General features: G+C 40.6%; 1 protein-coding gene across 6 annotated transcripts in view; it reads right to left on the bottom strand.

Annotated features, from left to right (window-relative positions):
* The window catches only part of mast2 (microtubule associated serine/threonine kinase 2), a 162,673-nt gene that overhangs the window by 51,142 nt on the left and 98,722 nt on the right, over positions 1–12,809 (bottom strand). For 3 of the 6 annotated variants that reach the window (XM_029429144.1, XM_029429146.1, XM_029429145.1), the window contains exon 4: positions 10,327–10,358. In XM_029429144.1, the coding sequence (XP_029285004.1) occupies positions 10,327–10,358 (32 nt within the window). Of the gene's footprint in view, positions 1–147; positions 246–1,445; positions 1,656–5,185; positions 5,916–10,326; positions 10,359–12,809 lie in introns of those variants that run through there. The other 3 variants (XM_029429148.1, XM_029429149.1, XM_029429147.1) reach the window with 2 other exon arrangements.

Below are 12,809 nucleotides of genomic sequence, written 5' to 3'. Positions count from 1 at the left end.
GAAAATATAAAGAGGGAACAAAACAATAATTGAGACACTAATTTAAGACGAGGCTGGAGGGGAGAAAAAGACTTTGGCTACCAGAGACCAAAAATACCATCTGAACTAATATATATATAAAAAGATGGAGTGAAAATAAGCGGGTACCTCTTGGAGCGCCGCAGCATGCTTCTCTCAGGCAGTGAGAAATTGGAGAGCACCGTCCAGGAGTCAGACATGCTAACGCTCGAACATCGCTCCGACACTCGGCAGAGGACGTGGTTAGTAAACAGACGCTGGCTTGCACCTGTCACACCGGCGTGTGTGTGTGTCAGAGCTGCTGGTGTGTCTATACCGCCTGCTCCCTCCCTCTATCGCTCCCCTTTTTCCTCTGATGCTCTCTCCCTCTGCTCAGCAGAGCCCCCTCCCTCCCTCTCTGATGCTCTTTTCTTCTTCTCACCCCTCTGTTTCTGAGTGGAGCTCGTACTGACCTCAGAGCAGGGACGGGCTGGTTACCAGCTTACAGATGTTTGATTCTACCAGTGAATTGCATCGCTGATATTTAGCTAAATGCGTTTCTATTGGAAAACATACGTATGTTAGTATGTACTGTATAATCAACATTTCAAAGGTAATATCATCATTATTCCAACTTCTCCAAAGTCTTCAAGTGTGGACACTTTGGCAAGAAGCAAAAGCCTAACCCCAGAAAAGAGTGCGATGACGAGCTCTGGTGGAGGCACGTCGCCCGGTGCCCCTGAATGGGGTGAAGAGGCTCCAGTCAAGGAAGTCATCATCATTAAAACCAAAGTCATGAATAATAATGTCAGTGCAATTTAATAGTCTTCTCTTACTCTTTACTGTGAATGTAATGAAAATACACTAAAACATTTATGATACAGTTTATACATATATACTCAGGCAGTCTCCATGTTCTGCCCATTTGAGTATTTTCTCATTACATAACAGTTTTTAATGAAATTATAGAGAACAAATAAAACAGGCCCAGCTTATATCTATCTATATATCTATATATATATATATCTATATATCTATATATATATAATATATATACTAATTAATTCAGTAATTCCTCACATGGCCCAGACCTAAAGAGGATTGTTTCCATATCGCTGACCCCTACACTCTGACACAATTCCTCGACCCCAAAAAAGTTGCAGGCAGCAGTTGGTCGAGCTGAACGTCGCTAATTGGTCGAACACAAATCTTGCAGCTGCTACAACAACCTGCACGCAGGTTTTCATTTTATACTCCAGATTGTGTGTAAAAGTTTCTGATTTAGTTCCTGGGGCTTCTCAGTACCCAGAACCTTTATGGATGAAAAGAGCTATTGGTGAGTACCATTTCATAATCAGGATGAGTTATGGCCAAAACTACGAAAAGAAGTAGCAAATCCAACAGAACAGTCCTAACAAACAGGTGTGTTATGACGGGACAGCTCTTACCTCCAGAGGAAGGGGTTTCCTCGCTGGTGAATAGGGGCCGACAGAGGGCCGTCAGAGTAACAGAGGGAGGGAGAGGAGGAAGAGGAGGACAAGGGGGAGAGGGTGACGACGGGGGGCTGAACGACGGAGGGATGGAAGGAAGTGGGGGACAGCAGGTGCTGGAGGAGGCTGCTGTTGCCGTGGCAACGCAGCTGAGCTGGCGACCAGATTCTGCCAACAGAGGAGGGAGGGGAGGAGTGGAAGAAAGGATGAAGAGGGGAGGAAGAGAGCAGGTTGAGGATAGAGGGGTGTGTGATGAGGACTGATTGACCCGCGTGTGTGTGTGTGTGTGTGTGTGTGTGTGTGTGTGTGTGTGTGTGTTGTGAGGAGACATCAATGTTAAACTGTATTTAAGAAGCTGTTGTGGAAACATCCATCGTTCTTTAACATCTGTCCAGTTGCACAATAGCGTGAAATATCGTGCATAATTTTAGCAATATAACTTTTAATTATAACATGTAATTATAATAGTTTTGACTACAATCGTTTGGACGGTTCAGTCTAAAATAATTTAATAATAATAATTTTTTAATGGTCATAAGTTAGCGGAGACCAAAATAATGTCTATAAGTGAGCAGATGTAAAAACTAAATGAAAGTACAGAAGGTCATGAGGGCAGCAAACTGACTCAGTTACGTCAATTACACAAATATCAGTGTAAAGTTTGTTCATACCAGATTTACTATCAGACTAGTTTAAAGAAAAACTCCTGAGTGTACCAAACAACAGGTTTCATTTGATTCATTGTTTTAATTTCTGTAAGAAGTTACATACGTTTGCTTTCAAAATGCAGCCAGTCGGTTTAGAATGGTATGACATTGAGATATCATCAGCAAATCGTCATATTGAGCTTTTTTTACTCAAAAGAAAATACTGCTGCGATTTAATATTGCACGGATCACATAAAAATTTAGATTAATGACACTGTCCATTAAGACATTGCTTGGTCAACTAAAAAGTATAGCTTTGCCTCATTTTAGTAGTTTGCGTAGACATGATTTTGGTATTTTTGGTGGAAGCTTTACTAGACGGTGGCTGACAGTATTGAGTCGATAGTGTAAAGCCCGAGTGCTGAATGTTTGAGGCAGCAGCAGTGCCAGGCTCTACCCACTGATCCGGACCGGCTCTGCCTGCCTGCAGATGTCCCCTCACAGCAGGCAGGAAGCCTCGCACACTAACTTATCACAGTTGGAAACAACTGGACAGAAAGTTCTGGATCTACTTCACAGAGCTCAGGCAGGACTCCACGAGATGTTTGGAAGAACTCAGGCATATTGGAACTTTTAAATCGCTTTACCCGTCTAAGAAAGTCCAAACTGAACTTTTAGATTTCAAGCAGTCCTGAAAACATCTTCCCGAGCTCTACAGAGTTCAGATGGCAGTTGGCACAAATCTGCAGGGCATGAGGACCGTATGGTGGTGGTGTCCATGTCCCCTCCTCCCTGCTGGCTAGGACAGAATGGGTGAGACCACCTGCTGGGAAGTCAAGGGCTACACACATTTTAGTATGTGCTGTGTTCCCCCCTAGATAATATAGGGCCATCTGTGGTGCACCGCCACAGATTGAGCCTGGCCTTCGCAGGGACAAAATTAAAGACAATTCCATAATGAAATGCTAGATCCGATAATAAGTCCAGCCATCTGGCACACGAGTGGACAAACAGCGCTGCTGTCACAGATGAGGGTGCAGAGCAGTTTGACCAGGTTAAAAGGTCGAGTTTTGGGAATAGTTTATAAGAGATCAGGTCATATGAAGATCATTTGACCAGGATTAATTAACAAACGAGAGATCAGAACCAAGGCCAAGACCACATCAGTCATAAACACGCAGCTAGAGGTTGCGTAGAGGTTTTTTCTTTTTGTGTCTAAAGCCAGGTTTCCATCCAAATTCATAACTTTTTTAATTGAATTTTGAGACAATGCGCATGGATGCTTGTGTCCATCCACTACCATTACACAATTATTAGGAGTTGGTTCATCCAGATAAGAAGTAGGTGGGGCCAAAACTCCAGTGGGAAAACCATTATACCATTGCAGGATAAGATGGTGCAACAAGATGGCGTGCTTAAAAGAGCGTCAGTTGAACCTAAACGGTGGAAAACATTGTTTGTTTCATAATGTGAGGAAGGTTCCATCACATCTGTGTGAAGCGAGGAGGAGACTGCTTTAAGAAGCTTCAGTGGACGCTGGAGTCACATGCTTCTTAGCTCATCATTTAATCTCGAATTATGCATTCACATTTCACTTCCATTGGTACAGCAAACTCTTTCATTTAAATGTCCAGACTTTCTTGTCCAGAGGTACGTGCCAATTGAAACAGGTGGATGAAACGCACCTTGTGTTGGTTCTGATCCTTCAAATGAACAAAAACGTTGACAGAAAGTGCGACGAGCTGATTAAATTCAGTGACAGCATTGTGCAAATACTCGGAGATCTGCTTTAAAATACGTGTACGATTGGAAGGGACCTTTATTTTAACGTTCTGGGCTGTAACTAGCTGGGAAGGGACAGAAAATGACTTGTGCATGAATCTAGCAGGAATGACTAAACAGCTTGTGCAATGCAGCACCATCTGTATTTTAGTTCGTTTAATTTGGATATTTTGTAATTTGGTTGAACATCATTAATTTAACGTTTGAATCAGTGTACTAATGACCCCCACAGATGACCCTCACAGCTAGGGGAAACACTGACATGTGTTTGGAAATAGCGAGCCTGGTCACTGGAGCCTGTAGAGCTGATAAACAACTTCCTTCCCTGCTGGTATCTCACTCTGATACCTTCTCATGTTTCTGTCTCCTCACGGTTTTCTGCTCCACCGGCTCAGTATGTATGTACACTATGCATGTACTCAATTATGAATGTGTGTATGTGATGTAACCCTAACCCCTGTTCACACCCATATATCTAGTGACATATCTACAAAAACAATGTCGGCCTGCCGAGCATTTATTTTTGGGGTGGTATTCAGCAGGAATTTTACATTTTACAGCTAATAACAGAAATGTTTACATCCTGACAGAAGAGCTTACAGACACAAGGTATGTTTACATCCAAAAGTTTCCAAAAAAGTTTCCAAAAAGGTATTGAAGGAAAAGAAAGATTTTCAATCAGCTTTGTCAATATTCTGAAGAAGACGCAACAAGATTTTAAAATCAAATCTGTGCCAGAAAATTTAAACTAAGTAACCTATAAGCATTTCATAGTTGGTTTCTACATTTATGTTAGTTATTTAATTATATTTGTCCCCATAGAATGAACTGTAATAACTTTGGTGATCCTTAGTCTTTTTCTTGAGAACCACAATCAGGTAAACATTTATATTTCTCCATTTTAGGAACAAATACTAACAAAACTAAACAAAAACTACAAATTGACATTCAGCCTCAGCTGTTCTTTGTGTTTAGTGCCAACTAGCGAATGCTAAACTAATACGTCGAGCATGGTAAACATCAGCATGTTAGCATGACGATGTTAGCATTCAGCTCAAGTACAGCCTCACAGAGCTGCTAGCATGACTGTCGTCCTTTTTCAAAAGACTATCTGGATTCTTTACCCTAATGTTTCTAATCAATGTGCAGACATATTTGGATGTGAACATACTGAAAAAATAAAACAAAAACTATGAAAAATACAATACTGGTTTCTTTATGAATCTGATTTGCATTATCTCTCTCTCACACACACAAACACACTCTTACTGGAGGTGTAGCTGTGGGGCTCCTGCTCTCTCCTTCCTCCTCTTCATTTTGTGTCCCGGGACAAAAGGCTCAACTGTAATCTTTAATAATCCACCGGACTGCATCGGCTCATGTGCCTGTCAAACACATACTGTTCTGTCCATCCGCCAGCTTCACACTGAACCAAAAACGTTCCCACAGTTAGTTCTCCAAGAGTCATGCCACTGACTTTTAAATATAAAGGAATGACCAGAGTGTGTGTTGTGTCAGCACCTGCTCTTATCTCCACACAGAGACACACATAGTTATGTGAGGTATCTGGGGTAAAGTGTTCCTTCACCAGCAAGCACGGGCTTGCTGAGTCACAAACTAACAGACCGTCTCAAAAACACACACAAACAGCGGAGAGACGTGCAGACACACACATTTCTCTCTGAGCTCAATAAGCAAAGAAACTCCTTTTTGTCTTCCTCTGAATAATCCAAAATAATTCAATTCTTGCAACAAAAAAAGAATCCAAAAGAAGTTAGAGTGAACATTAAGTTCTGAGTAGCTACAGCATGTCAGATAATGAAGAGGATCCTTCAAGTCCAGACTAGTTGTTTGCAGCGGACCCTCAGCCCCTGCCACTGATCCACCAGACAAAAGGCTGTGAGGGACACTACCGGCTGCATGGCCCAGGAGCAGAGTGCCTTCCCCGAGTACAGTTTGAGCAGCTAATCCATCTCAGTTCCTGTAAATCTCAGGTTGTGTGATCGCTGAGATCAGTCTGTCCGCTGTGACACGAGAGGACTGACCGAGTCCTAAACAAACCGTGCCATGAGAGGGACGGAGAGACAGACGGAGGGAGGAGGGTGAGAGAGAGAGGGAGGGAGGTGAGAATATGAAGACAGGAGGGAAGCCTGAGCCTGTTCTCGTTTCTGCTCCACACCCATTATTTAGAGCTTTTATTGTGTAAAGAAAATGAATGTAGAAGCAGGAATGCCTTTAATACGTTGGATGTTTACAAGATAATAAAAAGAAGAAGATGTTTACCTTTGTAGGTCTGTTTGTTGTTTCGTGACTTTATATATTAGTTTTTAGGAATCAGTTTATGTGCTGAATGACATAAAACAAGCTAGAGTTTCTAAAATAATAAGTTTCTAATTATTTTTTAATGAATTTAAAAGCAAAGTTTATTTCTTAAATTACATTAAAATATATATTTTTTAAATAGCTTTTCAAAAACATTGGCCTTTTTAAAATGTCATTCTTTAAATGATAAAAGTAAAACTTTTAAGTGAAGTTTTACTTTCTGCTTTTAATGACTTTAAAAAATACTTTATGTCTAATTACTTTTTAAAATAAATTTAAATTTTTTCTTCACATTTAACTAAGTTTTTTTTTTACGATTGTGAACTTTTTGAAACAAAACAATAAAAATGTCCACAAATGCTTCCAGTTAATTAAAACATCTGAGAAGCCTGCACTGAACAGTCCTCTGGCAGCAGAAACACAAAAAACCTTCTGATGCATTAAAACTAAAGATACAGGTGAAGAACTTCTTACAGAGAAATATTTACTTCAGGTATTTCTCTTTGAAAACTCGCAGAAGCTGAAAAGTTCCAGCGTTGATCGTACATACAAAGCTCATAGGGAAACTTCTCTTCCTCTCTCCGACACATTGACTCAGGGGACGTTGCTATGATACAGTATTATCAGACCAGCTGTCCTCTCTCGGTCTCTGTTCTGGTTTCTCAGAAGCCCGGGGACACCGCTGACCCTAATGGGCTAAATGCAGCTCACAAACCAGATTGCTAATTCATAAACAATGGACTGGATCACAGGCGGCTCTGACACGGGTAGGGTTACACACACACACACACACACACACACACACACACACACACACACACACACAGTCAATGTGGAGTGATAACCAAAATGACGTAGGAGCAGCCGCAAGACACGGGGATGTTATTACACACCAACCTGGACCTGGGTGTGTGTGTGTGTGTGTGTGTGTGTGTGTGTGTGTGTGTGTGTGTGTGTGCTCTTTGATAATCTGTTGCCAGTTTAAAATGAAACCTTAAAGCAGTGATTTCCCCTGAAGACAAATTGAATTAGGAAAATACCCAACAGCAAGCATCTTCTGTCTGTATAAGGTCCTCCGTGAGCCGTCGGTCGAAACAAATAAAAAGCCAAAGTTCAAAGTCTCATTTAGTGCAGAACAGATTATAGCTTTTTATCAAAATGGCATTGTGAGTAGCAACTCATGTTTTAAATCTAATTATAATCTGAAAATCTAATCAAAGGAATGTCATAATAAGCTGTGAGAGGTCATGTTTTGTTGTTGACCTTATATGGACAACTATGTAACTGCTGTCAACCAATGTACTGTGTCGTGGGAATTAAAACTACTTACTGGATCTGAAATGAAGGATGTTTTTTTAATGGAATAATATTGAATATAAGGATGAAAGTTCATTATTGACCTTGGCAAAGTATTAGTGTGTGTAACACAATGGTTTTCAATGGTGCACTTGGCGGCTTTTTCTGAGCTTTCTCATTCGCTGATGAAGATTAAGAGATAGAGCGGAAAACTGCCAAAACACTGGTGGTGTGATTATTTTCACTGGTGGAATAATGACCTAATGCTAAAGTACAATGTTGATGTACTTGTACTACACGTAAATATGTTATTTACTTTTTATTTCTACTTAACTACATTTCAAAAGAAAATAAAGTAATTTTGAAAAAAATAGAAAAACCTTTAATGAGCTTTTAATTTAAAATGCATTGTTATATAATAAACTATAAATATATATATATAAACTATATACAAAATATAAATGAGCTCCACCTGAACAGGCTTTAACATTAAAATGCTAATATGTTAACACATGAGTAATTATAATCCAATAGTATAATGCATTATAATCTAACACTGGCATGAGCCATTCCCATAGCTACATGCTTGATACATGTTTACATGTTTGGTTAAACACTGATCTGATTTATGTGCAGAAACCAAAACACTGATACAGTAAAACAGTGAACCAATGAGGACTTCTTCTGACTCTGACACACAGAGGCTTCACAGCAGCACACTACCAGTCTCTCTCTCTCTCTCTCTCTCTCTCTCTCTCACACACACACACACACACACACACACACACACACACACACACACACACACACACACTCTCTCTGAACCCTGCTCTGATGTTAAGAATCTGATAGGATTGGAGCGATAAAAGCCAAAAGTTTGTATTTGGGGTTTGGACTGCAGCTACAGAAACACATTTATACGTTCACAGTTTTTAATATCATTACTATGGTTCGACGGCTTTAGGATCCTAAAGGAAATTGGGAAATCAGGATTTTCTCTTCAGACCACCAGGGAAAACCTTTGGATGTTCAAGAGAAACACTGCAGAATATTACAGCAGGAAGCCTTCATAATGTGTTTGGGGTGGTGTCTGTCGGTTCTTTGCAGAAAAATACATTTAATTCATTATTTGCATTATGCGCCTCAAAAGTTCTGTTTATTTACTTCCATTTCCTAATCCTAGAAAATGCACTAATAACCTTGTGTCAGAACTCATAACAGCTTAAGCTCTTTCACATGCGCACTTGCTAATATTTAGGTATGTAGAATGGCCTTGTCATGTTCTGGCACGTTAACAGCATATCCTGGTTTCAGAGCCCTCTATCCTTATCAGGACCCCCCCCACGCATGACCAGAAACCTAAATAATACTGATTCCATGTAAAAAAAAAAATTCCTGAATATGATCAAAATCAGGATACTGGTGTGTATTTAAATCTTTCCATCCTCAGTGTATTAAACATACGATATGACATTTTTACCACTAGGGGTCTCTCAACCAAAACAATAACAAAAGACGGAGTTTGGTGACATCGTGAAGCAGCGTGGGATCCTGGGAGTTGTCGCCTTCACCAGGAAGTTTTTACCAAAAGTCGAAAAATCTGCAGCGGTCTCAAAATAAACAGACAGATTAAAACAATCCAAATCCGTGCATCTCCGACGTTGTTTGGCTGAAGCTAACGTTTGTTTGGCTAGTTTATCTGATAACTTGAGATCAGGACGATGTGTGTAAAACGTGTATTGTACAAATGTGGCATTAAACTGGATAAAAAAGCTTTATGACAACCACAACGCTGATGCATGCGGAAAGAGGAAGCGTTGCCATAACAGGCGACCAAATGAAACGGATCGTAACCTTTATTAAAATGACAGATTGTTCGAGGTTTGTAACGCAGGAAAGTTACATATTATACCTTAAAAGCATAAACTTGATACTAGTAGTACTTGAAAACTGGTGGACCTGCGGCTTGTTTGTCCACTGCAGTAAACGGTGCTGAAAGACGTGACCTGCACTCTGTCTGACCCCGGTTGTGTTTTTAAGGTCGCTCAGGGAAACAGGATGACTTATGAAGATAAAACTATTATGACACAGCATTATATTCCAACAGTTCTTCAGAAGTATGACTGTAAGTCTGACTTTTGTTTCCAAACATGCAGAACTTTCCCAGCAGGACAATAAATCAGCTGCCTGGCACACACACACACACACACACACACACACACACACACACACACACACACACACACACACACACACACACACACACACACACACACACACACACACACATATATATAAATAGGTCTGCATCTATACACAGAGGGATGCTCAGCTGTTCTGGCACATACACACAAACATACACACACCAACCTGGACTCAGAGGCTTTTCAACTTTGTCCTTTAACCCTCAACTGGAAGCTATCTCTGTAAAACTTGATAGGGATTAACAGCAGAGACTAAATGAACAGCAATATTTAAAGGACTAGTAGGTGAATGTAAGGCAAATAAAAGTAGACAAACACATGTACACACACACACACTAGAATTCAGCTCTTGCTAAATTCTGCACAATGGACTCAAAGTCTCCACAGAACGCCACCTTCGAACAGCTTCTCTTCCACTGTCATTCAATAGCTCACACCTAATGCCAGCTTATGGTGTATCTGTGTTTGGTTCATTGCATTGCATCCTTCAAAGCTTTCCACATGACACTTCTAGGGGAAAACAAACAGTGCAGACAGGACAGGCTCCGTCTGATTGGACAGGAGACAGAGGGGATGATGGGTACTTACAAACTGCCTCTTCTGGGAAGGCTCAGCTCCTTCTGAAAGAGAGAGAAAGAAAGATGTTTTCATTATTTAGGTGATCACTTTGGGGACAATTGGTGAAAAACATCATGAATAATCAGACAACAGTGTTTATGTCAGTGACGCACTTGTGTCGTCAGTACAGCTGTTTGACCAACAGGTGTCACTGTGACATAGTTTCACAAGGCAGCTTCTACATGAGATCTCATGTTATTCCACCAGTGTTTAAAGTTGGTTATTGTGCTTAAAGGCTACATGAACAACACAAACCATCATTTATGAAACTGCTGGTATTACAGCCTTACTTCTTTTTTTTTATTTTGCAGACAAAAACTGCATAAAATCCTGATAATAAAAAAAGTAAGAAATGTGACAGGAGAGGTCAAGAAACTACAGGGTTATATAACAGACCCAAATATAAGAAGAACAACTAACAATAACGGGGGGGCTTATATCATTTAGAGCAGGGGTCACTAACAGGCGGACCGCGGTCCGAGTCCGGACCCAGACGCCGACCTATCCGGATCCGGACCTATAATCAATAAATTATTGAGAGGTTTTCAATTTTGACGGGGCTCTTCTATTTTAACCGGCGCAGCTTTTCTCGTATTTACGGCACTGGTTTTGCAGTTCAGGAAACTCAGGCAGAAATTGATTAGCAATCAGACGAGTTAGCGATACAGGGAGAGAAGACGGAGAGACGAGTCAGCGGCAGACAGGGAGAGAAATAACCACACATGGCGCTCTCTAAGGAGAGAAAAGTGGACTGTGAAAACAGAGCTTTCAACCCAGAATGGACTCATTCATGTCCATCCTTCCCACTGGAGCACAACACCAGCGTCTCATATGCTCAGAGACCGCGGTGCTCATTAACAGTGGTGATGTGAAACGCCACTATGAGACAAAGCACAACGTTTTGATCAAACAAACCCACTCAAGTCTGAACTGAGGGCACAGAACATAAGCACTCAGAGCCCAATGTGATCAATCCAGCAGGATCCTGCCTCAGTCATTCACTGCCCAACAACCTGCTCATGTTCCCTCAGAGTTATTTGGATGTTGGGTCAAAACTAAAAAACATTTAGCTACTGATGGAGGGGCTGTCAAGCAGTGCAGGAGTGCGGGAGCTGGAACTTTATTTGAGGGGAAACAAAGATTAAGCACTCTAATTTACAGAAACTAATACAATAAATATATGTTGCAAATCAAATGAAGGACGGTAGTTAATTACATTAAGATCAGTGTTCCCGGATAATCTCATCTCTTAGGGTGAGTGGTACGAGTCTCCACATCTGGAAATACTGAACTGCAAGAAGCCAGGAAACCTCAGAGTCGGGAGCAGTGGTGTAAAGACGTTGTTATTCACTTTCGTTTCAAAGATAGGTTCTATTCATACAATGCTTCGATCCATGTATACAAAGGTGAGTTTCATTTGTGCACCTGAGCTGCACATTCTACAAATGACCACAAAGGGGCAGAGGAGCGCCATGGCAACCATCACGAGGAGACGACTCTGCTGCGTGATTCATAAACACACGACGCATGTCTCCTGCCACTTCTGAATGTGTGAAGGTCTTATTTTTGTGAAAGGAAGTTTTATCCTTTTGATATCATTCTCTTGATGTTGTGAAAAGTATGTCTGGAAAGATGCATCACAGAACACGTTTGTACACAACCTGTAACCTGACAGCGCCTTCAAACAGTTTGAGAAGACAGACCACCGACATTACAGACTTCCCGGAGAGCACCATCTGGCCAATAGCACCAATTACTGTGTGTGTGTGTGTGTGTGTGTGGTTGAGGTACATGGATGTTGAAAGTGTGTGTTGCCAGGTTCCCAAAGCAGGTCAACAGCTGGTTTTTACTTTGAAAAACATCATTAACACCTTAATCATCATCCATCAGTGTTGAACAGCAGCAATACTACCCGGACACACACAGACACACACACAGACACACACACAGACACACACACACACACACACAGACCTTTTTAAATGTGTGTGTTTATTTCCTATTCATAATTATATATTTTTTTAAAAAGTCATGCTTGGAAAGAGTAAAAAAAGAAGAAAATAATTATGGATTAACTTCCTTATTATTTCCATTCATTGGTAGGTCTATGAAATGTAAAGAAATAGTGAAACAATGGCAAATTGTTTGATTTTATAAGCTGGAACCAGAAAATGGTAGAAATTATTGAAACGATTATTTGAAAATATAAGTAAATATATGAAAACATTGTCAAAATACTTGCCGATTGATTCTCGGATGATCGACTAATAAACTGCAGCTGTGAAACTGTTGAAGTTTTCAGAAATGTTGCATTCAAGTGCAATTTCACTGAATGTAAAAATGACTTCCCTAATCACCTGTGAGTGTGTGAATGCAGCAGCTTCCCAACAGCACATGAAGAAGAACACTTCTGGGTACTAAAAGCTCTTTCATTCCCACTGTAAGATCCATTT

The sequence above is a fragment of the Cottoperca gobio genome, chromosome 4 (genome assembly GCF_900634415.1).
Source record: "Cottoperca gobio chromosome 4, fCotGob3.1, whole genome shotgun sequence".
Lineage (NCBI taxonomy): Eukaryota > Metazoa > Chordata > Actinopteri > Perciformes > Bovichtidae > Cottoperca > Cottoperca gobio.
Note: the sequence above shows the minus strand (reverse complement) of the source record. Positions and strands in the feature narration are given on the sequence as shown.